General features: G+C 51.0%; 9 protein-coding genes across 9 annotated transcripts; 2 read left to right on the top strand and 7 right to left on the bottom strand.

Annotated features, from left to right (window-relative positions):
• Positions 1–1,040: 1,040 nt before the first annotated feature.
• K460DRAFT_249164 (uncharacterized protein) lies at positions 1,041–2,269 on the bottom strand (the record flags this gene model as incomplete). The annotated part of the gene is made up of 2 exons (XM_040927372.1): positions 1,041–1,567; positions 1,735–2,269. Coding segments are annotated over 2 exons (1,062 nt in total), but the record flags the coding sequence as incomplete, so codon positions are not given.
• A 1,439-nt stretch (positions 2,270–3,708) lies between these two features.
• K460DRAFT_377927 (uncharacterized protein) lies at positions 3,709–4,770 on the bottom strand (the record flags this gene model as incomplete). The annotated part of the gene is made up of 1 exon (XM_040935029.1): positions 3,709–4,770. The coding sequence occupies one exon, from the start codon at positions 4,768–4,770 to the stop codon at positions 3,709–3,711; it is 1,062 nt and encodes a 353-aa protein (XP_040789352.1).
• Positions 4,771–6,893: 2,123 nt separating this feature from the next.
• Positions 6,894–7,785, bottom strand: K460DRAFT_377926 (uncharacterized protein; the record flags this gene model as incomplete). The annotated part of the gene is made up of 2 exons (XM_040935028.1): positions 6,894–7,147; positions 7,200–7,785. The coding sequence occupies 2 exons, from the start codon at positions 7,783–7,785 to the stop codon at positions 6,894–6,896; spliced, it is 840 nt and encodes a 279-aa protein (XP_040789351.1).
• Positions 7,786–8,677: 892 nt separating this feature from the next.
• On the bottom strand, positions 8,678–10,647 carry K460DRAFT_367533 (uncharacterized protein). Its single transcript, XM_040933592.1, has 9 exons — positions 10,532–10,647; positions 10,426–10,481; positions 10,138–10,379; positions 10,020–10,087; positions 9,864–9,968; positions 9,468–9,807; positions 9,278–9,415; positions 9,047–9,229; positions 8,678–8,999 (listed from the first exon to the last, which is right to left on the bottom strand). Exons 1-9 carry the CDS (start codon positions 10,589–10,591, stop codon positions 8,842–8,844), a joined length of 1,350 nt encoding a protein of 449 aa, XP_040789350.1. The 5' UTR covers positions 10,592–10,647; the 3' UTR covers positions 8,678–8,841.
• A 121-nt stretch (positions 10,648–10,768) lies between these two features.
• Positions 10,769–14,890, top strand: K460DRAFT_417805 (uncharacterized protein). The gene is made up of 4 exons (XM_040937907.1): positions 10,769–10,944; positions 10,996–14,084; positions 14,148–14,313; positions 14,363–14,890. Exons 1-4 carry the CDS (start codon positions 10,774–10,776, stop codon positions 14,504–14,506), a joined length of 3,570 nt encoding a protein of 1,189 aa, XP_040789349.1. The 5' UTR covers positions 10,769–10,773; the 3' UTR covers positions 14,507–14,890.
• Positions 14,891–15,045: 155 nt separating this feature from the next.
• On the bottom strand, positions 15,046–15,754 carry K460DRAFT_417804 (uncharacterized protein; the record flags this gene model as incomplete). The annotated part of the gene is made up of 2 exons (XM_040937906.1): positions 15,046–15,453; positions 15,503–15,754. 2 exons carry the CDS (start codon positions 15,752–15,754, stop codon positions 15,046–15,048), a joined length of 660 nt encoding a protein of 219 aa, XP_040789348.1.
• A 13-nt stretch (positions 15,755–15,767) lies between these two features.
• Positions 15,768–17,850, bottom strand: K460DRAFT_367531 (uncharacterized protein). The gene is made up of 6 exons (XM_040933591.1): positions 17,427–17,850; positions 17,264–17,368; positions 17,028–17,205; positions 16,827–16,978; positions 16,645–16,694; positions 15,768–16,590 (listed from the first exon to the last, which is right to left on the bottom strand). Exons 1-6 carry the CDS (start codon positions 17,580–17,582, stop codon positions 16,140–16,142), a joined length of 1,092 nt encoding a protein of 363 aa, XP_040789347.1. The 5' UTR covers positions 17,583–17,850; the 3' UTR covers positions 15,768–16,139.
• Positions 17,851–18,442: 592 nt separating this feature from the next.
• On the top strand, positions 18,443–19,400 carry K460DRAFT_284378 (NAD(P)-binding protein; the record flags this gene model as incomplete). The annotated part of the gene is made up of 3 exons (XM_040928732.1): positions 18,443–18,509; positions 18,564–18,983; positions 19,042–19,400. The coding sequence occupies 3 exons, from the start codon at positions 18,443–18,445 to the stop codon at positions 19,398–19,400; spliced, it is 846 nt and encodes a 281-aa protein (XP_040789346.1).
• A 517-nt stretch (positions 19,401–19,917) lies between these two features.
• On the bottom strand, positions 19,918–21,799 carry K460DRAFT_386921 (uncharacterized protein; the record flags this gene model as incomplete). The annotated part of the gene is made up of 2 exons (XM_040935624.1): positions 19,918–20,330; positions 20,386–21,799. The coding sequence occupies 2 exons, from the start codon at positions 21,797–21,799 to the stop codon at positions 19,918–19,920; spliced, it is 1,827 nt and encodes a 608-aa protein (XP_040789345.1).
• Between the last annotated feature and the right edge of the window lie 586 nt (positions 21,800–22,385).

Here is a 22,385-nt window from a genome sequence, read left to right as displayed (position 1 = left end):
GCTCAAGCAGAGGCTTAGATGTTTGCCCTGCCCTTGGCCTGTCAGCAACCGGCGAGCCATTTCTCATCCGCACAAACTTCCGCCGCATGCCTAACTCGTCAGATCCTGCATCCTCCTCCTCCTGCGCCCCAGCACCAGATCCTAATCCCCACAACTCATTTCCCTCATAATGTGATCACGACAAGGCATCGGAGGCTAGGCGGAAACAATCAGCCTACACGATCATGAAGCGATCACGTTTCACAAACGTTGGAAGAAGCTTCATGTTGTGGAACACAGAGCAAGGCAGGCAAACGCTTGGCAAAGGGTTCGCAGAGCTCTCTGCTACTATGTACTTTCGAGTCTCTTCGTATCCACGTGATCACAACTGCTGCGGGCATCATTCCCCAATGCTGGCGACTCTTAGCCTTTAACGATGCACAAGTATATCAAGAATCGAGGGTTGCAACAATTTAACGTGGTTGGCACTCTAGTGTTCACGAACGACAGATAAAGGTGATGTAAAAGTGTAACGTGGTGACTACGCGACATTATCTCGATCTCACAGTGGACGCCGCTATACCTTAGATCTCAACCAGGCAACATGGCCCGACATCGGATGTGTTACAATAAGAGTGCCACCATGGGCTCGCCTTGTCTACCAATCTATAGGCTATATTGACTGCACTGCCCACTCGTAGATAGTAGCTATTCCACCACGACCATTATAGCGCCAATGGTTGAAATCAGAGGACACCCCAATGATATAAAGAAGCCCAAGTCTTTGAGCTTGTTACAGTTGTATTTGATGCATTTAACGCGGTAGATACGAGCTCGAGTCGGTTTTTGCTGTGGGATATGTGCAATGAGTTCGAGCGAAGGTAGTACATACGCCTAGCTTATAGACCGTGTAAGCCAAGTCAATGGATGTTGTGAGATCAATGTCTCGATGGCTAGATTGGTGAAGAGGAACCCAAGACCGAGTCAAGGTCCATCGTTCTCCTCGAGGAGTATGAATACAGGGCCGAATCGCGGATATTGATTCGGTACTCTTCCCTTGTTGGAGCCTGCAGTAACTGCGAGCCGGGTCTGATAACACGCATGTATCCGGCAAGAGTGCTGGTTTCCCCAGTACCAGCCTGCTCATCATGGGTACCGTCGCTGCCCCCAAGACCGTATGACTGCAGGCGTTCCCCAGAGGTGTCGTAAAGGGCGTGATTGACCAAGGCAGTTTGACCCGACACCTGGCTATCCTCACTCGAACGCCTGTACTGTGAAGCCGAACGGACGGAGATTTCTTCGAGAGGATCTAGTGTGAGGTCGACGTCTAGGCCGTTGCTGTTGTTTTCTTTGTCGTCATGTTCGTAGTCCAAGGGCGAAAGTGCCATAGCTTCCGCTGCTAGCTGATCCTCGAGGCACTCTTCGAATATCTCGAACGATTGAGCGTCAGACACCGGCCATGAGTCCCGGTCATGACGGAAGTATCGATCGCCTGGTAACAGCTTCCACACATCGAGTCCCTCCTTGCGGCGGATGCCATGCGGTTGAGGATTAGCGAATAACGATACCGGCAAGGATGAATCTAGAACTAAATTTTACCGAGAATTTAGTAGATGTTTGAAGCAAAAGCTCTCGGGATGAAAAAACTGGCCAAAATAGACACGGCCTGTTTTGACGAGCTCGCTGTAGTACTCGGCCTGATCAAAATCCACGACGGAAGGCTAAGTTGGTTCTTGGGCTATGGGGGTCACTAACCTATCGTCTCCTTTCTAGTTGTTTCTATATCTATCTCGAAGCCCCGATCATCTTCGCCATCAATATAGTTCGAGCCAGTCAGGTCCAGAACCTGAGCATGTCTCTGATGCTGGGAGCTGGCTGACTTGAAGACTCTATCATCCAACAAAGGCTCAGCCGTACGCTGAAACTTCCGTCGCCCGTGGGCTGGAATGTCGACTTCGCTGTCATTGGTACTCAATAGCTTCAGATCTTCGTCTTGGGGGTGGATGCTCATATTATATGCTGTCTTCGGATCTGAAGTCTTTCGCGAAGAGCGTCTGGTAGGGCCAGGTGATTGGAAATGAGATCGTTTTCGCTTCTTTCCCATTGCGACCTTTCTCGGCGCCTCCTCAGGCTCGCTCTCATGGTCGACTTGTGTTGGACTATCTACCTCTCTGTCAGTATGCTCCGAGAAGAAGCTACTTGGAAAATCTGCGAGTAGTTGCTTCTCGCCGTGAACAGAGCGACGTTTGGCAGCCTGAGATGGTCGTATGCTATCATCCATGGGATGGTACCGGAGGTCGTAAACGAGCTTGTTCTGCTTTTCTCCGCGGTCGCGTAGCATGTACGAGGATGTAGGAGCGGGGACCGTGGTCTGAGACCTTCCAAGCAATAACTTCTCATCCTCTTTATTGTCAAAGTTTAGAAGGCCCTCTGGGTCAAAGACGTTGTGTAGATCGATGCCGGGAAGTAGTGTGGCGACACGATCTTGCTTGCCGTATGATTGACTGGGCAACCTCATCCTTGTTTTGACGGGCTCACGCAAATATCTACCCTTTTCCTTTGTATGGTGCGGGACATTGTTGCCGTGCATAGATCTATTGACAGAGTCGGCTTCGTCGTCCTGAAGCGGCGCTTGTTGATGCTCAGTTCGTAATTCGTTCGATCTCACGTCAGTCGTGAGCTCGGCGTGATGGTTTGGATGGAGCGCCATGGTATGGTTGTATTCTTGGGTGGGGTCCTACAGAGGATCAGACGAGGCAATATGCATGCGTGAAGTCTTTCAGCCTACTACATGACCCTCACTGCCAAACTCGCCAGAGGCATCTGCCATACCTGCCCGGGCTCTCAGTCCGTGTTTCCGTTTACTAGTTGACGCAAGGTAGAACAATGCTTGGATGTGGGCGGCGAAGCACTTCAGGAAGACCTGTCGCTTGCTTGATGAATGTAGTGTGTGGATGGCTCTAGAGACTCGACCCTGGGGAGAGAAGCGAGGTGAAAGAAGCGACGCAACTCTTGAAATCTCCGAAGATCACTAGACAAGAAGGTACGCGTGGTCTCCTCTAGGGTTCCTTCTCTCAAAACGCGCGCTCACATGACCCGTGCTAGAGATGGAAAGAGCGGTCGAAGTAGGGGGAGGGGTGCTGCATTGACCCACTTCTCGCCAACCCTCACGATATGCGTCTAGGAACGGGCCTCTATAATTGTTGTTAGCAGCTTCGCGGGTCGACTGCGTGTCAAGGTAATGGCTGGGGACGCTCGAGGCAGTGCTACATGTGGAGACAACGATGAGAACAAGGCGAGTGATACAACTAGTGGGCGAGACTTATAGAGAGGAGGTAACGAGCTTGAAATCAAGATGAATCACTAAACATAAACAAGCAGATGTAATTACAATGCGTCGAATGGTTTTTAGAACAAGCTTGAGCGAACGTGAAGAAGCAGAATGCCCATATCGGTACCTTTAGGTGCTTTTTTTTTTGGCTTGCTTTAATCCGGTTGATAACTCCAATGTGCGCTATATAATCAGACCTTACACCTATACCATGAAGACGCCGCAGCGCTGATGAGCTACTCGTTATAGAGCCGCTTTCATACCCAACGTAATGCAACCTAACTCGCATAGTTGCCTTGGATTGTCATACGCCAGTTAACCGAAAAGATGAACAAGACTTGCTAAAACGCGGACGGATGAAACAAATTTCGAAGATGTAATAAAAAAAAAAGATAAAATTAGGCCCTAGCCGTTAGCTGGGACGTCAATCGGACAGACGGCATGACAAAGTTGACATCTTCATCCTCTTCGTCATCATCTACCTCGATATCTATGATCTTCGGTGCTGGAGATGCCATTGTGATAGGCTTATCAGGAAGCATGACCTTCGGCCGGGCCTGGGGTTGATGCTTAGGGGGCGGTATCGACATGGACGGGAAGTGCTTCCTATACGAGGAGTCGATTGAGGAAACAGAGGTATCCAAATTATCCTGTGCCTGGACTTCTTGTGGCTCTTGCGATTTCCTTGCGTTGCATTTCATGACTTCAGTCTTCGCGATTTCGAGAATGTCGTCAAAATTCTTACGAACAACGTCCAGCTCTTTCCTGCAGTCGCCATCCCTCAGCGTGAGATGCGCTGCTTTCTCACATAGGCCTTGTGCATTTTCCAGTGTCTTATCTGTAGTGTCGAAGAGTTCAGCGGGTGTTGAACCACCGCTGACGCCAAGTCGGCCACCTCTTCTTGCTGTAGCCAGTGCTCGCATTGATGACATACGTGGGCGATAACTGATCTTCGACACGATAGCTTCTTCCTCTTCCTCGTCAGCTTCCTCTTCGTCATCACTTGAGGCTCCTGCTAATGCAGCCAGTTCGTTCATCTTGGCCTCCATCTTGGCCTTTCGTAGCATGTTGCGCCCTGTCCCTATTGACCGTACAAGCGTCTCGAACGACTTTTGCATATCGCCATCATAGCTTACGACAACCATTTGCTTTGGACGGTACCGCAAAGAGCCAGATGCGCGACCTGACAGGACGGAGAGCGTCTTTCGTTTGCGATTTCCGAGAGGATCTGGCTGGGCGCCATTCGACGGGGCGATTTCTTCAGCAATAGCGTCTAGCCTTGCTGGCTGTATCGACTCAGTAGACTCGGATTTTCTCTTTGCGAACGGCGACTGTGACACTGATGTCTTTGTGATTTGATCCTGCATGACGGTGACCTTGTCTGCTACCTGAGCGACATCCTGCAGCCATTGCGGTATGCTATCCTGCAGGAAGGTAAAGGACTTCTCAATGTCGGACATGGCAGGTGGGCATGCCATGGGCAGGAGCGGGAGTCGGCGGACCGTATGCCAAGATGACGTCGTTGAGGAGGGAGGGCCGGGGAATGAGCGTCGGCCAGCGAGCAATCGTGGACGTAGAGGTAGTAAGGCAGATGAGGTTATCGTCGAGAGCGATGGGTAGTGATGTGTTTGTAGCGGAGGGGAGCAAACCGAGTCGGCGACCAAAGGATCTGCGATCACCTTATGACAGGACACGGCTGGCAGGCAGGGGGTGATGCGTCTAATACAGGTTGTGATCAATAGGCCGCGCTCCGTCTGGCTGCCGACATGCGAGCAGGATTACGGTTGTACAAACTCACGGCGCATTGCATGAGGGAGGGGGCGGTCAGGAAATCAGAGAGGAGTGCAGCGGGTGCAAGGAATACGGCGCTGCAAAAAGGATGGGGTACCGAGTGAAGGGCTCAAGACGGGCCGGTCACCCTTGGCAGATCGCACTGGGGCGCTGGGCCTCATTGTTGCAGCAGAGCGGAAATGCCTCACTTTCGCCCTCGGGGGTTGCACAGTACTGTTTGTCGCTCTGTTGCTTTGCTGCTTGGGCGTTATATATGGCACATGGCTGGCCGTACGAGATGGCCTGTGAATGCGGGGACAGGTGCCGGCACATCGTCGTTACAGCGATCAACAACGAACCAGTGCTTGCTTGCTACTCCTCTCTACGTGGCCGGCTACGAACAAGCGCTGTAATGCGCCAATACGCTAATCTCTGCTTTAGCGCCGCTGCACATGATCTGAATCGGCAATGCCGTCCTTGGACTCGCAAGTCAACTGTCTGACGAGGACCCTGGAATCAAAGCCAATGTCATCTCGCGGCTAGTCTCCAATCAATTCATTGCCATGGCGTTTGCGTCCCGTACCGTTGTATACGCCTCAACCGAAGCAGCGTGCAGAGTCTACGGCCGTTAGCCTCTCGTTGCTCATCTACTCGTGAGCGGCGGCGCAGATACGACTCTGCGAGAGGCACTCAAAGAACCCTGATTTGGAATTTACACAAACGATGCTAGGCTAGGCAAGAGAGCACATGATGATTGGTACATGGTTGTAATCATGCTCCTGTATCACAGAAAAAGGAGGGACAAGCAAAGCCAGCGGTATTCCTCTCATATCACATGTTGCCTGCCTTAACATTCCTCACAGGCAGTCGTGAGCTGCACACGTGCGGGGTCGAGTCCAAGTATAGCTTCCCTCGTCTCTGACCAAGAGTCGCTCTCTGTAGGGAGCGGGGACGAACTAAAAACCATTAGATCGTCGCCAAATTGGACATTGATGGGATGAACTCGTATTGCTGCACTGCAAAAAGTACTTCAAAGGCCAACAGCTTCCATCAAGGCGGCAGCATTTTCTCCCTCCAGTAACCATCGAATGCCGGAGTACGCTAATATCCTGACCAACCACCTGTGCTTGTTCATACGGACAGTCCAGCCATGATCGGCCGTCTTTGCTCGCCCTGCAACCCCTGTCGGAACCCTGTTTTCAATTACATGCACATGATATTCCTAAATTGCAGGCTAGGGATCCCTATTCAATGCCACCTAGCTGACCTCCTCCCATTTGTCAAGTAATGTGTCGGGCTGCTCGATCAAAGGAGCGCACAGATACAGGTCACCAGAATAGCAACGCGACTCGACGCTAATCGCTTTGCTAATGTTTCCAGAGCTGTAAAACTTTGGAATAATGGATCGGAACCCAAGTGCTTCGTTTGTCGTGATGCAGACCGAGCGGGGTGTCAGCTGGCAATCAACCGACTTCGCTGCCTCGACAGGGGATATCAAAGTGACATGGGAGAACAACAAGTCGCCGACCTGAAACTGCGTCTGCGCACTCCATGTCGAACACTACATCTGTGTCGAGCGGATTCCCTGCAACGTGGTGCGAAAATGTGTTACACAGCAGCACCGCTATGCGACCGTTTTCGTGAAAGTCATATCGAATCCCGGACGCACACTCGAAGCAAAGCTGACGGCAAGGTGGGAGCGCATAGTAAAAGTGGCGGTGTATTGCATTTTGAGCAGTTAGACCATCTATTGTAGGCATCTAGGCTTCACGGCCTATTGGACCGAACGTCTATCATTCCTGAATACGAGCCTTCACGGCCAAAGCTCCTCTGTCCTCCAACCAGCATTCGCTTGCGTGCTCTCATCGAACGTGTACCTGAGTCTCCTCGACTTCGCAGGATCACTAAGATCGGTCTGCTCAACAGAGTCCGGCACAATGACGACAAGGCGAAAGTTCTGGCGCGCAACTAGATCGTGGAGATCATCTGTCTTGGAGCCGAGCTCAAGATTGTTTTTGTCGTAAGGTTTAGTTGTTGATTGCCCTGGAGGTGGATTCTTGAAGGAGCCTGCAAGCGTCAGCCACATCCTGGTGCTTACCATGTAAACGTCTATCTCTACCTTTGATACCGGGCGACTGGTTCCCAAAAAACCCTGTGAGTTCCTTCTGCCAGCTCCAATTCCTTTCCTTCTCGGGCTCCGCAAGGAACTTCATCCTCTTTCCTACCTCGCTCTTCACCGTCCTCACCCCACTGCTCTCCGTTCCCTCAATATCATCGGCAATCACGTACGCCCGGCCCTTGATTCGCCACTGTGTCCCAGTTTCTGTGATCCAATATACGGCCTCTACAGGGCCTCCTCCTCCACTACCCTGGGTCTGATCATTCTTCTCCGCGTGTCCTGCGCTCGCAAAGATCTGTCCCACCTTCTCCATACGCACGTCTGTAGTGAATGTTGGACAATCGCTCTCGTATACCCGAGGGTTGCGCTCCGCGTCGTTGTGCTTGTTCTCGGGTAGCTCAGCCCAAAAGCCGCGGAAGATGCAGTATCGCACACGGGGCACAAATGGGGTCGGAGAGCCTTCTGGGGCAGAATCGAGTGTTCCCAGGACAAACTCGGGCGATTTCATCTTAGAAATGTGCTCGTTAAAGAGAGACTTCCATGGTGCTGGTGAAGGGTTGGACGTTGCTGGCGCGGTGGAAGCCATGGTACGTTGAAAACGCAAAAGGCGGCGGGATGCTATGCGTGAAGCTATGATTGCAAATTTCGAGCGGTAACTTCTGGGACTATTAAGTGGTGATTGAAGGAAATGGGGGTTCTGGGCTCTATAGCTTCTGATCTTTGTTCGTCAAATGATGTCGTCATCTACTGATAGATGTCCCGGCGCAATCGTGCCGATTCATGAGATCAGTCAGTAACCCTTCTTGCCCAAGCGGTTATCAATCCTTGAGAACCGTCCCAAGTAGACAGATTTGTTTAGGACTCGAGCGTGTTGTGTGAACGAAGCTAGGACGGATGATGGTCTACGTGAGCTTTGCGGCATGTGCTCGGCTTGGCGCACGTAACCAAAACTGAGAGCTGGGATGCCACTATCAAGCGTATGGAACGTTTGCGATTTATAAATTCATATACAGGGGAGATCGGCCTTGGATACTATTTGCAGCATCAAATATCATCGACGAGATCAGTTAGGAGTCTAAGCCGGTTCGACTTTCCTTTGATTCAGCATGAGCAAAGTTCATAACCCACTAGCCAGGGCTATTCCCGTTATAGTACATACTTGCAAGTCACACAACAGCACGGGGACGCCGAGCAGTGCCACAAATCAAGATCTGTGTGAAACAATTTTCACGGGAAAGGGGTAGGGTAGGACAAGTCGGCGACTTGAATCGACATCGCTTGCAAACACTGAGCAAGCGATTGCCTCTTAAATGACCCACACATAAGCGCCAGTTCCACACCTAGTTTGGCATGGAGAAAATTGGCAAGGGGTGCCGCTTGTGCTGAAATCGAAGGGCGAGTGTTATGAGGATGGTTTACAACTTCTTTCCAGGTTGTGGCGAGCTTGGTTTGTTGTGTAAGAAGGCAATGTGGGGCGGGATGGATAGCTCAAGTAGGAGTTGGTGTTTGCTGTACACCGATATGCATCGCAAGCAATAATTATGGACTAAGAACAGTCTTGAATTTTGAGGTTGGTGTATCGTAAGCTTCAGCTCAATTCGCATGGTGTTAAGACGTATGTAATGCTGTTGCTCATCTGGTATCAAGCCTTCTTGAAGAAGCTTGCAATACTGCCCTGTCCCTTCTTACCCGCAGCCTTTCCTTTAGCTGTACTCGCTTGTTTGGTGGGTGCAGGCTTCAGCTTCTTGGGCTCTGGTTCGTCTTCTGAAAAGGACTCCCACGTAGCCTCTTCCTTGGTGACTACGAGAGGGTTAGCCGAAAGAGTTTGCTATGCACACTTTGCTTACCAAGATAGCCGTCCTCATCCTTGACCTTCTTCTTCTTCATTACTCTTCTTCGGCCGCGTCTTCGACCATTTTGGATGGTGACTATAGATTCGCCCTCAGCTGGCTCTATGGCGTCGGGAGTTCCTAATGTAGTAGCTTCCGCTTGTAACTCGGTTCCTGTCGGTGCATCGGGCATATCTTCATCTACAAAATGTCAAGCCGTTGTTCAGTCTTGTCTGCGTATTGGCTTACCGTCGTCCTCCATCATTTTTCGCAGTCGCTCTGTTCGCTCTTCTCGGACTTTGCGGGCTGCTTCATTCTTTTCCTCGTCGACCTTGACCTCTGGCTCGTCGTCTGCATCTCCATCATCCTCAGACATGCCCTGCATAGCTTATGCAAACATTAGAGCTGGCTAACCATGGAACGCACTACAAGTACTCACCATCCTCGATTGGTGCAGAGGCAGACTCTTGCGGCTTCTCGGCTTCCTTCGGTTTCGATTTGGACTTCGCAAAAGACTTGAAAATATCCCCTGCTGTCTTATCCTTCTTGATACCAGATTTCGAATCCGACCTCTTAAGAGTGCTTGTGCTCGCAGCAGGCTGAGGCGTTGATCGACCAGAGGTGTTCTCTACTCCGCTGCCTTTACGTGAAAGGACCGGCTTTTCACTCTCTTTCGCCTGAGCCATGGCATCAGGTTTTACAGGAGGCGTGGCGACGTGCTTGGCTATGGCATTCGAGTTAAGGCTGGAAGTAAGTGGGGTGTACTTAGCAGTCCTTCGCTTTGCGGCATTAGTTTCGACATGGTATGTACGAAATATAGAGACATTGTAGATACCTTTATGTACGGATTGTGGATCGACCCATACGTCCGCCATTGTTCCATAGGGTCTGCATGATCTATGGCCATCTCATGATTACATGATGACAGCACGTTCAGGTTCTGTTGTCTTTAGCTTCTCCCCCTTGGTAAAATACGCTATACGCCTCATACCTCGATTGGACCAGGCTCTAGGCTGTATATATGGATCGACGCCTCCTTTTGGAACTCTCCACGGGTTTCTAGACAGTGGTCAGACCGAGATACCTACCATGCCAAGGGTATGACGCACTCTCCAGCTCCTCCTCCCGTACCAGCGCTATCGTTGTTGTTTTGACGGGCTCTTCGGTGCGCTCCTCTGCTTCTGGCATGGAGCTCATGAATGGCGAGCTACGCATTGCAGTATCCATGCCGTCTCGGTCGTTGACACCATTGGTGTGCTGGGTTCTTCGCTTCGTACCCGAAATGAGGTATGTCGCGTGGACAGAGTTTGGCTTCTTCGCATTCTGCTTCTGTTGGAAGTCGAAGAGCATCCTGAAATGCATAAGCTAACATTCAACCATGTAGACGGGTTACTAACCATTTGGCCACATTGACATTGACTTTGAGAGCTCGGCTGAGCAAGCGGTACGTCACCTATGCGCTATCAGATTTCTGCGTGATTCGTAGAGATTTTGGTGGCATACAGGCTTATTCTCTGTGAGCACCCTCGCAGCAAGGTAGTCCTTGTACTCATCTTCTGCCATCGTGATCCTAGGGGTCCACGTCGTTGTCAGATCGTACTCGTAGTGGTGAGAGTAATTCCAAAGCCGTGCGTGCAACAGAGCGCGTCGCGCGATCAGGTGGTCGACGTGCTGTTATCGATAAGGAAATGATCCCACCGTTACTATGCTAATGTGCCCTTTCAGCTACCTCAGTCTAATACACGATGAGCGCCGGCGAAGACGATGACCTGAAACTGCAGCGGGCCTCGGCTTTGCTGCTGGCAGACTTTGAACAGCTTCTCCCCCGACTGCTTCGGAAACGCAACCATGACGGAACCCCGGGGCCGGTCCGTCAGCAGGTGCGCGATGTTGACATGTACAAAGCTTGTAGCCTCGTATGCTCCTCACCCGAGCAAAACCTCGATCCTCTACTAAATCATTCCCAGATTGAACCTTTCCAAGAGGACCCCCAGATCCTCGACACCTACCTCAAAGCTTTTCTACCACCTCTCGTTGCTGCCTATCTCGAAACTGTCGTCCAAGTAAACGAGAGAGAGAAGCTAAAGAAAGGCTTTGTCCCTCTTTCTTATGCCGTGTGTTATCTCTTGAATATCTTCTGCAAAGTTAGGGGCGAGAAGATCATCAAAGGTTTCTTCAACAATGAGCCCCGCTACCTTGAATTAATCCTAGGCGAGCTCGAGGCCGGGAAGAACTTCCACGCAAATGACGACGATGCAACTCACCAACAGCCTATTTCTCCTTGGGTTGAGCGCTACGTGCTTTTGCTATGGCTCTCCCACTTACTCCTAGCACCATTCCCTTTAGAATCCATGTCTGGGCTTCAACAGTCGGCAGAGACGTCAACACACCTTGGGGTTAGTTTACCTCGTGAGGTTCCTGGTGTTGTGCTGCGTGTTCTTGCCGTTTGTATCGAACGTCTTCGATCTGCGTCAAAGGAGCGTAGCGCTGCTGCAGACCTTCTAGTCAGACTGTGCATACGCCCAGATATGCAAAAGCTTGGTCTACTAAACAGTCTAGTCAAGTGGTCGCTGGCGTTTTTGTTGAACGCCTCTGAGAACCAGGCAGACATACACCAATGCCTCGGGGTGCTTTCATATCTGTCAGGACTTGTAGCGTCTGCTACTAACGATGAGATTGGCCCCTTTCTTGCCGCGATATACCGTTGTTGCCGGGGCATTCTTGATCAAGACAGCCTAGCTTTTGTCAAGTCTTCGGCCGTGGCCCGAAAGCTGGTTGTCAAAACCTTACGTAACATTGTCCTCCATTGTCTCCAGGCATCATCAACCCTCGCTGAGCTTGATCCAACCTCAGTCATAGAGGAAGTCATTGAGTTCCTTCTCGAAGCCCTCGCGGACGGCGATACACCGGTCCGATATGGAGCAAGCAAGGCGCTTAGCATCATCACCCTGAAACTGGATCCTGAGATGGCCGAAGAAGTGGTAGGAGCAATCCTTGCGTCACTCACCGAGAATGTGTATTGGCAAAACACCAGGCGCAATCTAAGTAGTGTCAATCCACTTCGCTGGCACGGACTCACGCTGACTTTGTCACAACTGCTCTATCGGAAGGCTATAATCAATAGCCACCTGCCCGATGTTTTGAATGCTCTTCTTCTGTCTCTGGGTTTCGAGCAGCGATCACCTACCGGTGGGTCCATTGGCACCAACGTACGCGACGCGGCCTGTTTTGGCATCTGGGCACTCTCTCGACGTTATGGTACGGCAGAGCTTCTTGCAGTAAAGACAGCGTCAATTCGAGCTACGGAACAACGGAAAGCTCTTTCTGTACCCCAGGTTCTAGCAATCGAGTTGGTCACCGCTGCTTGTCTCGATCCAGCTGGCAACATTAGGCGGGGCTCGTCCGCTGCACTTCAAGAGCTGATCGGCCGTCATCCAAACACGATTGAAGAGGGTATTCCACTTGTTCAAATCGTCGACTTTCATGCTGTCGGCCTTCGACAGAGAGCCGTGTGTGAGGTAGCAGTCAAGGCAGGAGCATTGCAACCTCTATATTGGGAAGCGTTGTTTGAGAATCTACTAGAGTGGAGAGGAACCGGGTCGTTGGACTCAGATTCGCGTCTTTTTGCAGCGAATGCTGTAGGCCTCTTGTCGAAAACTCAACCTTCAAGTATAGTACGACAAATGTCAGACCAAATATGCGGCAAGCTTGCCATTCTAAAACCACGAGAAGTCGAAGAGCGCCAAGGTCTTGTTTCGGCTTTGGCAGCTCTTGCATATACAGCGGGTTTACCCATCAGTTCTAGTGATTGCGAAGCTCCGGAAGTGGCGCTTCTCCATCTCTGGACGCTTCTCCATGAGGAGTTGAGGCTCGAGGACAAGGCATTTACATCTCCCACTCTCCGACCAGAGTTCACCGCGGCGTCTATCTGCAATTTTATCGGGGAAATGGCTACCCTTACTTGTCGCCTACCAAAAGACCACATAACACCAGACATACCAACAGCGGAAATCAGCCGTATCTTGAATATGTGCCTTGCCCGTCATGAAGAGTCTGTCCTTGAGGCTATCATGGGAGCTACGCCCGCGATACTAAGACTCCTGGCTCAGAGAGCAGATACCAATACAGATGAGATGGTTTCCTCATGGTTATCACAATTGGAGTCTAGAACATCATATAATGGGCTTCGATGCTCTGGACATGCAATTGCGCTTGGAGCAGCACATGCCGTGCTGACGAATGATCGGCATGATGGTACAACAGCGCCGAATCTTCAAAGGCGTATCATCAAAGTACTTACGTTCAGATGCACTACAGCTGTTGCAATCGAAGCTCGAACGATAGCATTGCGAGCTCTGGGCATACTATTGCGCAATGGTCGCGCAGTCACGGCCTCGAATCTAGTCTACTTGGCTGCAGACGTGGAGACACAGATTGGGAGTGCGCTACACGTTGCTCTAAACGACTATACGATCACCGAACGTGGCGATGTTGGATCGCTTGTACGACTCGAGGCTCTTAATACTGTTTCAACTGCATGGGACACCGATATTCTTCGAGACACGAATGGGTCAAGTCAACACATTTATGCGGATGTCCTTCGCCTTTCACTAGAGAAACTAGACAAAATTCGCTCAAAGGCCGCGCGGCTGTATCAGAGAGACGCCTTAACGAGCTTCACCAGCGCCAGCGCTACAACAGCGGACGATGTTTCTTCGCGTAGCTATTTCGCCGGAGCTCTTGACATGCTTCATCCCATGACGAAGACCACTATTTTTCGGGACTCCGTTTGTGTTGGCTTCGTAAGCTCCGCGGGTATGGGCTCAGAGTCAGTCGTGCAGAACTCTCGAGCCGCCCTTCTTGACTTCATCGATACCTTGCCCGACGAAAGTATTTCAAACCGTGAACAGTTCACCGCAACTGAGCTTGTGAATTGCATGATACACCTTCTGCAACAAAACCTTGCTGAGGATAGAGTTTTGCTTCCATTGCTAGAAGTTATAGCGTTCTTATTCGATATGCAGGTCATGCAACGTCTTATATCGACTTCTTTGAAGTGCGTATTTTCATGAAATGAATAGTCTCTTTGAGAAGAGAGTATGCGAGCTAATATCTATAGCTTTCGAATGCTCCTATCATACACGCAAAAAGCGCACTATAAATCCACCCACATGAAGAAGCTGCACCTTGCTCTCGATGTTTATCGCGGTTTGGGTACCATTCCCACAACTCGTGCCGACACGCTTGCGAAGGTGACAAACATGCTTCTACATCCATTCCCAAAGGTATGTTTGCCACTTCTTCTCTCGATAGGTTTTAACTGATTGTCAAAAGGTTCGCATCACGGCAGCAGAGACTTTGTGGGTCTTAACACATGAAGAAGGATTGAAGCTGCAGGATTGGAGCTTACCATCCAAAACGTTGAAGCCCGCCGTGGAAGGGATGAAGAAAATCTTGGTTGCAACCGCAGCACGATGAGATCTTACTCATTACCAGCAATCACTCTCCTTTCTTCACATGGATTTAGAGGTGCATACCGACATTTATACAGATGAGCAATCGCAATATGCGTTACAAAACCACCCATTCGAGCACTGCCAACATAACCTATCTTTAACACGACTCTGTATAATAATGCCAAATGTTAAAGCGTTGAATGTCGCGGTGCAACATGTGCGACCTAACTGCCTATAATGGTAGCATGCACGAGGCACTTCCACGCGTAATAAGCTATGGTAGAAATAGAGGCTACAAGCACTCCGCAAGCCCTTCTTTTCAGCAAGACTACAACAAAGCTGAGACACCTATAATCTTGAGTCTACAGCTATTGTCAAAAAACTACAATTTAGTTCTGCACAATCCAACTTAGCAAGCAAGCTGCATTTCTCATTTAAAAATAGGGAAGATTCTCGTGTCTGCTCGCGGAACATCGAAGCTCTCTGAAAGTCCCCATGAGCTGGGACGCTCAAGCAGATGAAGCACGCAATGAAGACGATCCCTCAGCGCCCGTATAGCATTCAGGTAGCCAGTGCGACCTGAATCAGAGAGGCCCACAGCTCATATAGAGTCCTGAAGCCCGTACGGATGCATTCCAGGTCGGTGCTCATCAGCGTCAGCTCAGCATTGTTATCCGCCGCTTCGATACATGCCATATCGGTCCTGATGGGGACCCAAGGGACCAGTATCGACCGTACCGTGAGGCGCAGGCGGTTATTATAGTTGCAAGTAAGGGCTATTGAGGTGGCGATACTCGAGTAAATCAAGAAGCTCGCACCAATCAGGCCATATCCAGCATTAGGGTCGAGTGCAGGCGTAAGATAGTCTAAGAAGGTCCCGATGAAGAAGGGTTGGGAGAAGGTGAAGCCAAACTGACTGCCGCGAGAACAACAAATGTGAGCACCAGGCATACAGGTCGTTGTTGCACCCTATACAAATGCTGAATATGCTTAACAAGAGATGACAAGTCATACTCACCCATTGATGTATTGGAAGGTCGGTATGCACGATGGCGAAGAATAGTTGCTTTAACTTGAGACTGATGTCAGACCACTTGCTGTCTTGCAGGTGGCAGCCTATCTTCCTTCCTGAAAGGCATGCTGCGGCAATGACGCAAAGGATGCTGTTGCTACTGAAGTGGGAATTGCAGATGAACGAATTAGAAACTAGACAATAATGGATGCCAGTTTGCAAGATATTGTCCACAGTGCTATGGTGCAGTACTGGCATCGCGTCACTAAACGATATCTTACTAGTCTAGAAGAAGGGATTGTTACGTAGAAAGGTGAAGGTAACATACAACGTATTCTCTGGGTTTACGCCTAGTCTATGCCAGACTACACAGAGGTTTCATTCTAGCTAGGCGGAAGACTATTTAAAGGAAATGGATGACCACCGCTGGCGGGAATTGCTCGCAAAGCCTCTGTTCGTGGTGAAGGAGCCAATCCATTGCTACAATACAAGTACATATGGCTATGTGTTGACTGACGCGCTGCGTAGTTGCAGTCTCGGCCGAGGGTGCAACTACCCACAGTTGATTTTCTGAACTATATATCAACCTCGCTCGCCAGGAGACTGCGACGTAGTAATTTGCGCACAGGGGTCATGTAGCTCTTCAGACACGGCTAGAGTTCTTGTGATCCCACCCCACCCCTTGGCTTTGTTCTCGATTTCCTCCTGCTCCAGCAACTTCCGTTGAAGTCACCGTGTATTTGGTCTCCTTTATGATGTTCCTCTGGCTATCACCATCGCTATGATCGGCTTCATCATTGTCGCCCAAGGTTTGGAAAGTGTCCATCATCATGACGCCTGAGTGTGATGGCGTCTTCCTACTATTAGAAGCCGGTGGGTATGCGTTGCCCGATGCAGCAGGGGTGTTGGAGCTCGTAGTGATCCTAATGCGAAGGGAGAGGAGAGGTCGAAGCGCAGGCAGAGAGCCAGCGATTATGCCGATGCCCTCTTCGAGCAATGACCAGAAGCCAATTTTTCCGGTGCCGTACACAAATTCACCGGGGTCGCTGTAGAGCGTAAGGTATTTGAGGCGAACGATGGTTGCGCAGGACGCACTAGAGATAAAGTTAGCGAGGGATACAGGTTGATCGGCCATATAGCAGTCTTACAAGGAGGCGAGTGCAAGCATTACAGCGACTGAAACCTTGACTTTGCCGTTCTATTTTGTAGGAGGGCCAGAATTAGCGCAGTTCTCTAGTGTGTAAGAGGAAGGTGAAGGTACTGCAGCTAGTGCAACGCCTCTTCGACATTACTCTTGTACTGCCTTGCATGAACCTTGTCCTGGACTTACCATCTGTACATTCCACAACAAAATGGCCGGCATTATCGAGAGACTAAAATCAGTCATGATCTCGATGGCCGAAAAGAACAAGCTGACGTCGGTGTTCAGCTGGAGGTTACATTTGCCTTTGGATTCACCCCATAAGGTGTCAATTGGATGGCCTGTTGGCGTTCAGCAGCGATCTCCATAATTGGAAGCCATTACACTTACAAACATTCGCAATGCCAACACAGAAAACAAGAGCGGCAATTATAGTGGCACCTATAAGTGCCCATAATGCCCATATGAACGGCAGATGAGCAGCAGCGATACGCAGAAGCGTTACTGCAACGCTGATCTTGATGAACATGGCGCTGACGGCATAGAAGTATTCCGCAATGTAGAAAAGCTGAAGGCAGTTAGTCCTGGGCCTCATTACTTGATATTAGAAGTTTGAGTAGCCATACTTTGATTCCTTTCGCCCTTGTTAAGGGAGGCAGATCACGAGAAAACTGACCGGAGCCATAGTAGCAACAGGCAATGCATAGGCCGGCTGTAACCGAAAAAAGAATCTAAAACTATCTGTTAGCTCACTCTTTCACCGCTCCAGCTGTTCAATTGCACACGTACGATTCCAACGGACATCAGATAGTCATCCATTCCAAAGGCCTTCCTCCATATCCGCACTCCAACACGCATTGAGAAAATAATCCAGCTTAACACAAGCAAGATAATCGCACCATAATAAAGCGCCATTCCGTCCCCGGCCACTTCGACGGTGCCCATATTTGCGGCCGAGTGGAATGGAATAGAAATAATCAGATATACAAGCAACAGCGAGAGTGATGAAAGATCGAGGGGAGAGCAAGCAGCTCGTTAGAGACTTATGCTTGGATGGAGGCGTCGAATCTATAAGAAGTAAGAAGTAGACATGGTCGTTCGATTGATGTTCTTACGGGGCGGTCACCCCATGTAAATGGTCAACCTCGGCGGTGGAATCAAAGCTTTCGACCCTTGGGTATTGCACATCTTCGCCAGATTCGACCTAACATGAAACTGGGCCCTACCAATACTCAAGGATCGCCAGAAAAGGGTCCAGAGGTTACCTGCACAACAAGTCGCACCCCAATATTCAGAGGACAGGTTAGCCGCAATATTAGACAGTCTTGGCCATCTAGTTAGAGAGTAAGAACGAAGTGTGACTTCGCGCATAAACGCGCTATACAATTTCTCCGAAAACAGCTGCTTCTAGAGCCAAAAGCTTAGTGAAGCGCACAACCAGCCAGCCCCTTACGCTCTTCATAATTTTTATCTTCTCGGCCCAGTCTCGGAGTTTTCCAGGCTGGCACGTCCTTCGTTGGGCTCTCGTGGGCCCCTAAGAGTTCTGTCGCAGGTAGCGTCGGGAAAGACTGGGGAACAGCGGCTCGACTCGTACAGCGGCACACCTGCATCACGGTATTGCCCGAGAAGACGTTTCTAGGCCCAGTCATGTTACGATGCCAAGCCTCCTCTCATAGGTTTCCTTAACTAGCTCAATGTCACATGGACTAATATGTAGGTAACCCAATTTGTCTTGGAAACCTAACTCCTTTCCTAAACCTTGCTTGAGCCTCCAATTATCTACTGTCAGACTCAATCATCTCAATATGGCAGAAGTACAGATCAACGATGGAGACCTGACCGGCTTCAAGGGCAAAGTTGCTGTCATTACAGGTATCTCTTGTCAATGTAATACAACGTCCACGATTAGAACTGACATTGTCGCAGGTGGTTCGTCTGGTATTGGTCTTGCGGCAGTCCAGCTTCTCGTATCTCTAGGTGCACTAGTCGTCAGTGGCGATATCCAAGCACCCCCAGCGACTGGCGATTTTCTCTTTGTGCAGACCGATATCAGGAGCTGGACCGACACGACGAAGCTTTTCAAGGCGGCAAAGGACAAGCATGGCCGAGTCGACTACGTATTCGCCAATGCTGGAATCGGCCCACGCGCCAACTACCTGGGCCTCGAAGTCGACGAGAACGGCGATCCGAAGGAGCCAAATAACGACACGGTGAACACCAATCTGAACAGCGTCGTCAACACTGCCACATTGGCCGCCCACTACATGAAGGACCAGGCCGAAGGCGGATCTATCGTGCTTATGGGATCCAGCACGGGTCTGCACCCTGTCCGAGCGGTCGATTACTGTGAGTGACCAATTCGCCATTTCTATCCACGTGGCCAGCTAATAACAATGCGCAATAGCAACCGCCAAAGCTGGTGTCCTCGGCTTCGGCCGCAGCTTTGCGCGTCTGGTAGAAGTAGCCGGCCTCCCCATACGAGTCAACACTCTCGCCCCCTCATGGACGGCAACACAAGTCCTGCCTGATCTGGAAAATCTCCTGGCCGCAGTTTCCCAGAACTGCCAGTCCACTGCTGTGGTTGCGCGCGCAGCCGCTTACTTGATGGCCGATAAGTCTAGACATGGAGACGTCATCTTTGTGTGTGATGGCAACTACACTGAGATTGAGAAAGCGGTGCTTGCCCCGGCATATGAGTCTATTAAGGGGGATACGCTTAGCGATGATGCTGTTTTGGCCAAGGTTATGGCGTTAGGTGGTTAGAACGAGCTTGATATCTAGCAGATAATTGACTGCATGTTCGCCTAAACCCCGAAACCCGTCCGTAACACGATAGCGACGAACAGACGTAATTTCTGCAAATGTCTTTGGCTTTGACGTATTACGCCGTGCTCGAGTATTTGTAAAATTACATCAATGCGCCCAGCACAGCTCGCTTAGTAGAGGGGGATTTCGCCGTGCCTGCCCTCGAAGCGAGCAACAAACTAGCAATCATAAGGGTTTGAACTAGGTGTAAAGGTATATTACCATCTTCTTCCGTAACGTCTAGCTTGCCGCCTAGATTCCTGAAGTAATCTACAGCTTCCACTCTATGTCAAGATTAGACGATTAAAACAAGCGAACTGCTCACGATGAAACAAGCAAACTACTCAGAATTAAACAAGCGAACTACTCAGGATTAAAACAAGCCAACTACCTAGACTCAATGTCTCCATGTATAACTACTACTACAGGCTACCTCAATAAATCACAGTCGTTGGTTCAATGCATGATACAGAGGCTACACTAATCCCGGCCTTTCACTGCCAACTACTTCCCTGGAGTGATAGAATGGTTCCAGCTTGGCATCCTTGCGCCAAAACACGTATCTCTTGACCCACCATGGCAGCCAGGTCTTTAGTTGATATGCGACGTGTTTCGCAGTGGGCACACCAAAGACAAAGTCGAGCTCCTCCAGCGTCCGCTTCATTGTTTCGGGGACCAGGAAGAAGATGAGAACAAAGGCCAGGATGTTGAGGCCGGCGTAGAAGCCAAAGGCTCCCGTTGGCGTAAACTTCTTCAGCAGCGAGGGAAAGGTAAGAACGAGGATGGAGCCAACAGCGTTGTTGATGCATATAGTGAAGGCTGCGCCAATTTCGCGGTGGGAGAGGGGGAACGACTCGCTGAAGTAGATGGAGGGAAGAGGTCCCATTCCTGGTCTTGTTAGCATGTGATGCAAAGGCAATCCTAACACGGAAATAGCTCTCACCTGTTCCGTAAAAGGCGGAAAAGAGAAAAACAAAGGTTGCGATGAGTGGAACACGAGCGCCGACATGGTCGTTGATGAGGAAGCAGAAGCCAGCCGCCAACAAACACCAGGCCATGTTTGGGAAGGTGGAAAGCAGCAAGTTGCGTCGACCGAACGTGTCCATGGTATACACGGCTGGAATGGCAAAGATGAAGGTGACGAGTCCGAAGCCCATGGAGACTAGTAGGCAATCCCTGATACCGTACCCAGCTTCGGCAAAGATGGTGGAGCTGTAAAAGGCGACGATGTTGATGCCACTGAATTGCTGGGCGATGACGACGACGGCGCTGGCAATGGTGGCGCGACGGAGTCGTGGCACGACGAAGAGGTCTCGCATACGGCGGGAGAGCGAGACGCCAGCAAAGGCGTTGCGCTCCTCTGCAATCTGACAGTGGGCGTAGTAGAGCTCTCGGGCGGCAAGGACTCTGCTGTTGCGGATACGGCAGAGGGCGGTGTAGGCCTGGCCGTATCGTTGCTTCTTCATGAGCCATCTCGGCGACTCGACGCAGAACCAGATGAAGATGACAATGGGAATGGCTGGGGCGAAAGCGGCAGCGAGCTGGAATCGCCATGCGTTTGGTCCGATGCGATAGAAGACGAGGTTGGAGCACTGTCCAATGAAGATGCCAAACGCGACCCACAGCTGGAAGCTGGTGACCATGCCGCCGCGAATCGAGGCCGGTGACAGCTCTGCCGAGTAGACGGGGATGGTGGAGATTTTGATGCCCATGCCGAAGCCCATGAACATGCGACAGATGAGCAGACCCTGCCAATTCTGTGTGAAGGCCTGGGCGAGTACCGGGAAGATGCAGAAGAGGCCAGTAGCAAAGATGGTGCCTCGTCGACCGAGGTAGTTGTTGACCGGATCAGCCGCCCAAGCACTGGCGAGGCCAAACAGCGCTGGTGCACTGTTGATGACGCCGACGAGCCAAGTATCATGCTCAATGCCGAATTCCTGAGGAAAGGACAGATTCGCGCCGTTGGCGCCCGTGTTGTCCCATCCCTGAACGGCGGATCCGAGAGAGCAGATGGCGATGGCATAGTAAAGGTCCTTGGGAAGATGCCAGCGGTGTGTCGTCTCCCTTCGTATATGGTATTTGTCGTCGTCGGTCAGTTCGGGTATGTCCTCGAATGCGGTTGGATCCTGCGCGATCAAAGCGCCTTTTTGGAACGACTCGCGCTCGTCCTGGAAGCCCCAGGACTCGCAAAAGGCATCGACCTTGTGGCGGAGTCGGTCTTTGGGGATGCCTTCCAGGGGGTTGACAATGTTGGCGTTGACATTGCGGACATAGTCGATGCTGGTGTGGATGTTCTCGGTGGTGACTATGTCATCCTCCTTGAGATCGGTGGTGCGGGCCGAGTGGATGGAAGCCATGCTGTGTGGAGCACGAGGAAGAAGGAACGAGGGAGGCGAGGGGAATGGTGGTGGTGGTGTTGTTGTTGCCGTTGCTGTTGTCCGAGTTGAGTGGCTTCCTGCTATGGAATGTGGACGAGGTTATATATACACGCATCGGGAGGGGCGGAAGCGACCAGGAACAGGGCGCCAGACCAAGAGAAGATGTGTGTATGAATCGAGCCGCTTGTGGTGGTCCGTAAGTAAGGAGACCCCGAGTTTGTCTGAGTGGGCAACGGACAATAGCCATGATGGGAATCACGTGTAGGTGAGCCCACAGGGGTGCGGCCTCTCCCCGGACCCATTGACAGTACCAGAATCCGGGGTACCCCGCGGAGCTCGTCCGGCTCTGTGGGACGCGGTACTGTTCTGTCCTGTCCTGTAGCTGATGGCCAGGCCGAGTTCGGACTGGCCAAGCCTCGGGAAAGGCAGTCCGCACGGGGTACCCCGCATGTCCCTGTGTGCTGCCTGAGATGCCCTGTGTGGTGGTGGCCTGTGTCCCTGTGTGGTGGTGGCCCTGTGTGGTCTTGACCCTGTGTGTTGCTTGTCTCTGTGTGGCGCTGGTCCC

Source organism: Cucurbitaria berberidis, assembly GCF_010015615.1.
Source record: "Cucurbitaria berberidis CBS 394.84 unplaced genomic scaffold K460scaffold_3, whole genome shotgun sequence".
Classification (NCBI taxonomy): domain Eukaryota; kingdom Fungi; phylum Ascomycota; class Dothideomycetes; order Pleosporales; family Cucurbitariaceae; genus Cucurbitaria; species Cucurbitaria berberidis.
Note: the sequence above shows the minus strand (reverse complement) of the source record. Positions and strands in the feature narration are given on the sequence as shown.

Excerpts from the sequence above, each read along its gene's own strand:
- K460DRAFT_367533 (XM_040933592.1), bottom strand. The coding sequence starts at position 10,591 with ATGGCAGAAGATGAGTACAAGGACTACCTTGCTGCGAGGGTGCTCACA. Across the intron at positions 9,230-9,277 it reads AAAAATGATGGAGGACGACG|ATGAAGATATGCCCGATGCA; the intron begins GTAAGCCAATAC and ends GACATTTTGTAG. Across the intron at positions 9,000-9,046 it reads GGATGAGGACGGCTATCTTG|TCACCAAGGAAGAGGCTACG; the intron begins GTAAGCAAAGTG and ends ACCCTCTCGTAG.
- K460DRAFT_417805 (XM_040937907.1), top strand. The coding sequence starts at position 10,774 with ATGAGCGCCGGCGAAGACGATGACCTGAAACTGCAGCGGGCCTCGGCT. Across the intron at positions 10,945-10,995 it reads TGTACAAAGCTTGTAGCCTC|ATTGAACCTTTCCAAGAGGA; the intron begins GTATGCTCCTCA and ends AATCATTCCCAG. Across the intron at positions 14,085-14,147 it reads CTTATATCGACTTCTTTGAA|CTTTCGAATGCTCCTATCAT; the intron begins GTGCGTATTTTC and ends TAATATCTATAG.
- K460DRAFT_367531 (XM_040933591.1), bottom strand. The coding sequence starts at position 17,582 with ATGGGCACCGTCGAAGTGGCCGGGGACGGAATGGCGCTTTATTATGGT. Across the intron at positions 17,369-17,426 it reads ATCTGATGTCCGTTGGAATC|ATTCTTTTTTCGGTTACAGC; the intron begins GTACGTGTGCAA and ends AGATAGTTTTAG. Across the intron at positions 16,979-17,027 it reads TGTTGGCATTGCGAATGTTT|GCCATCCAATTGACACCTTA; the intron begins GTAAGTGTAATG and ends GAACGCCAACAG.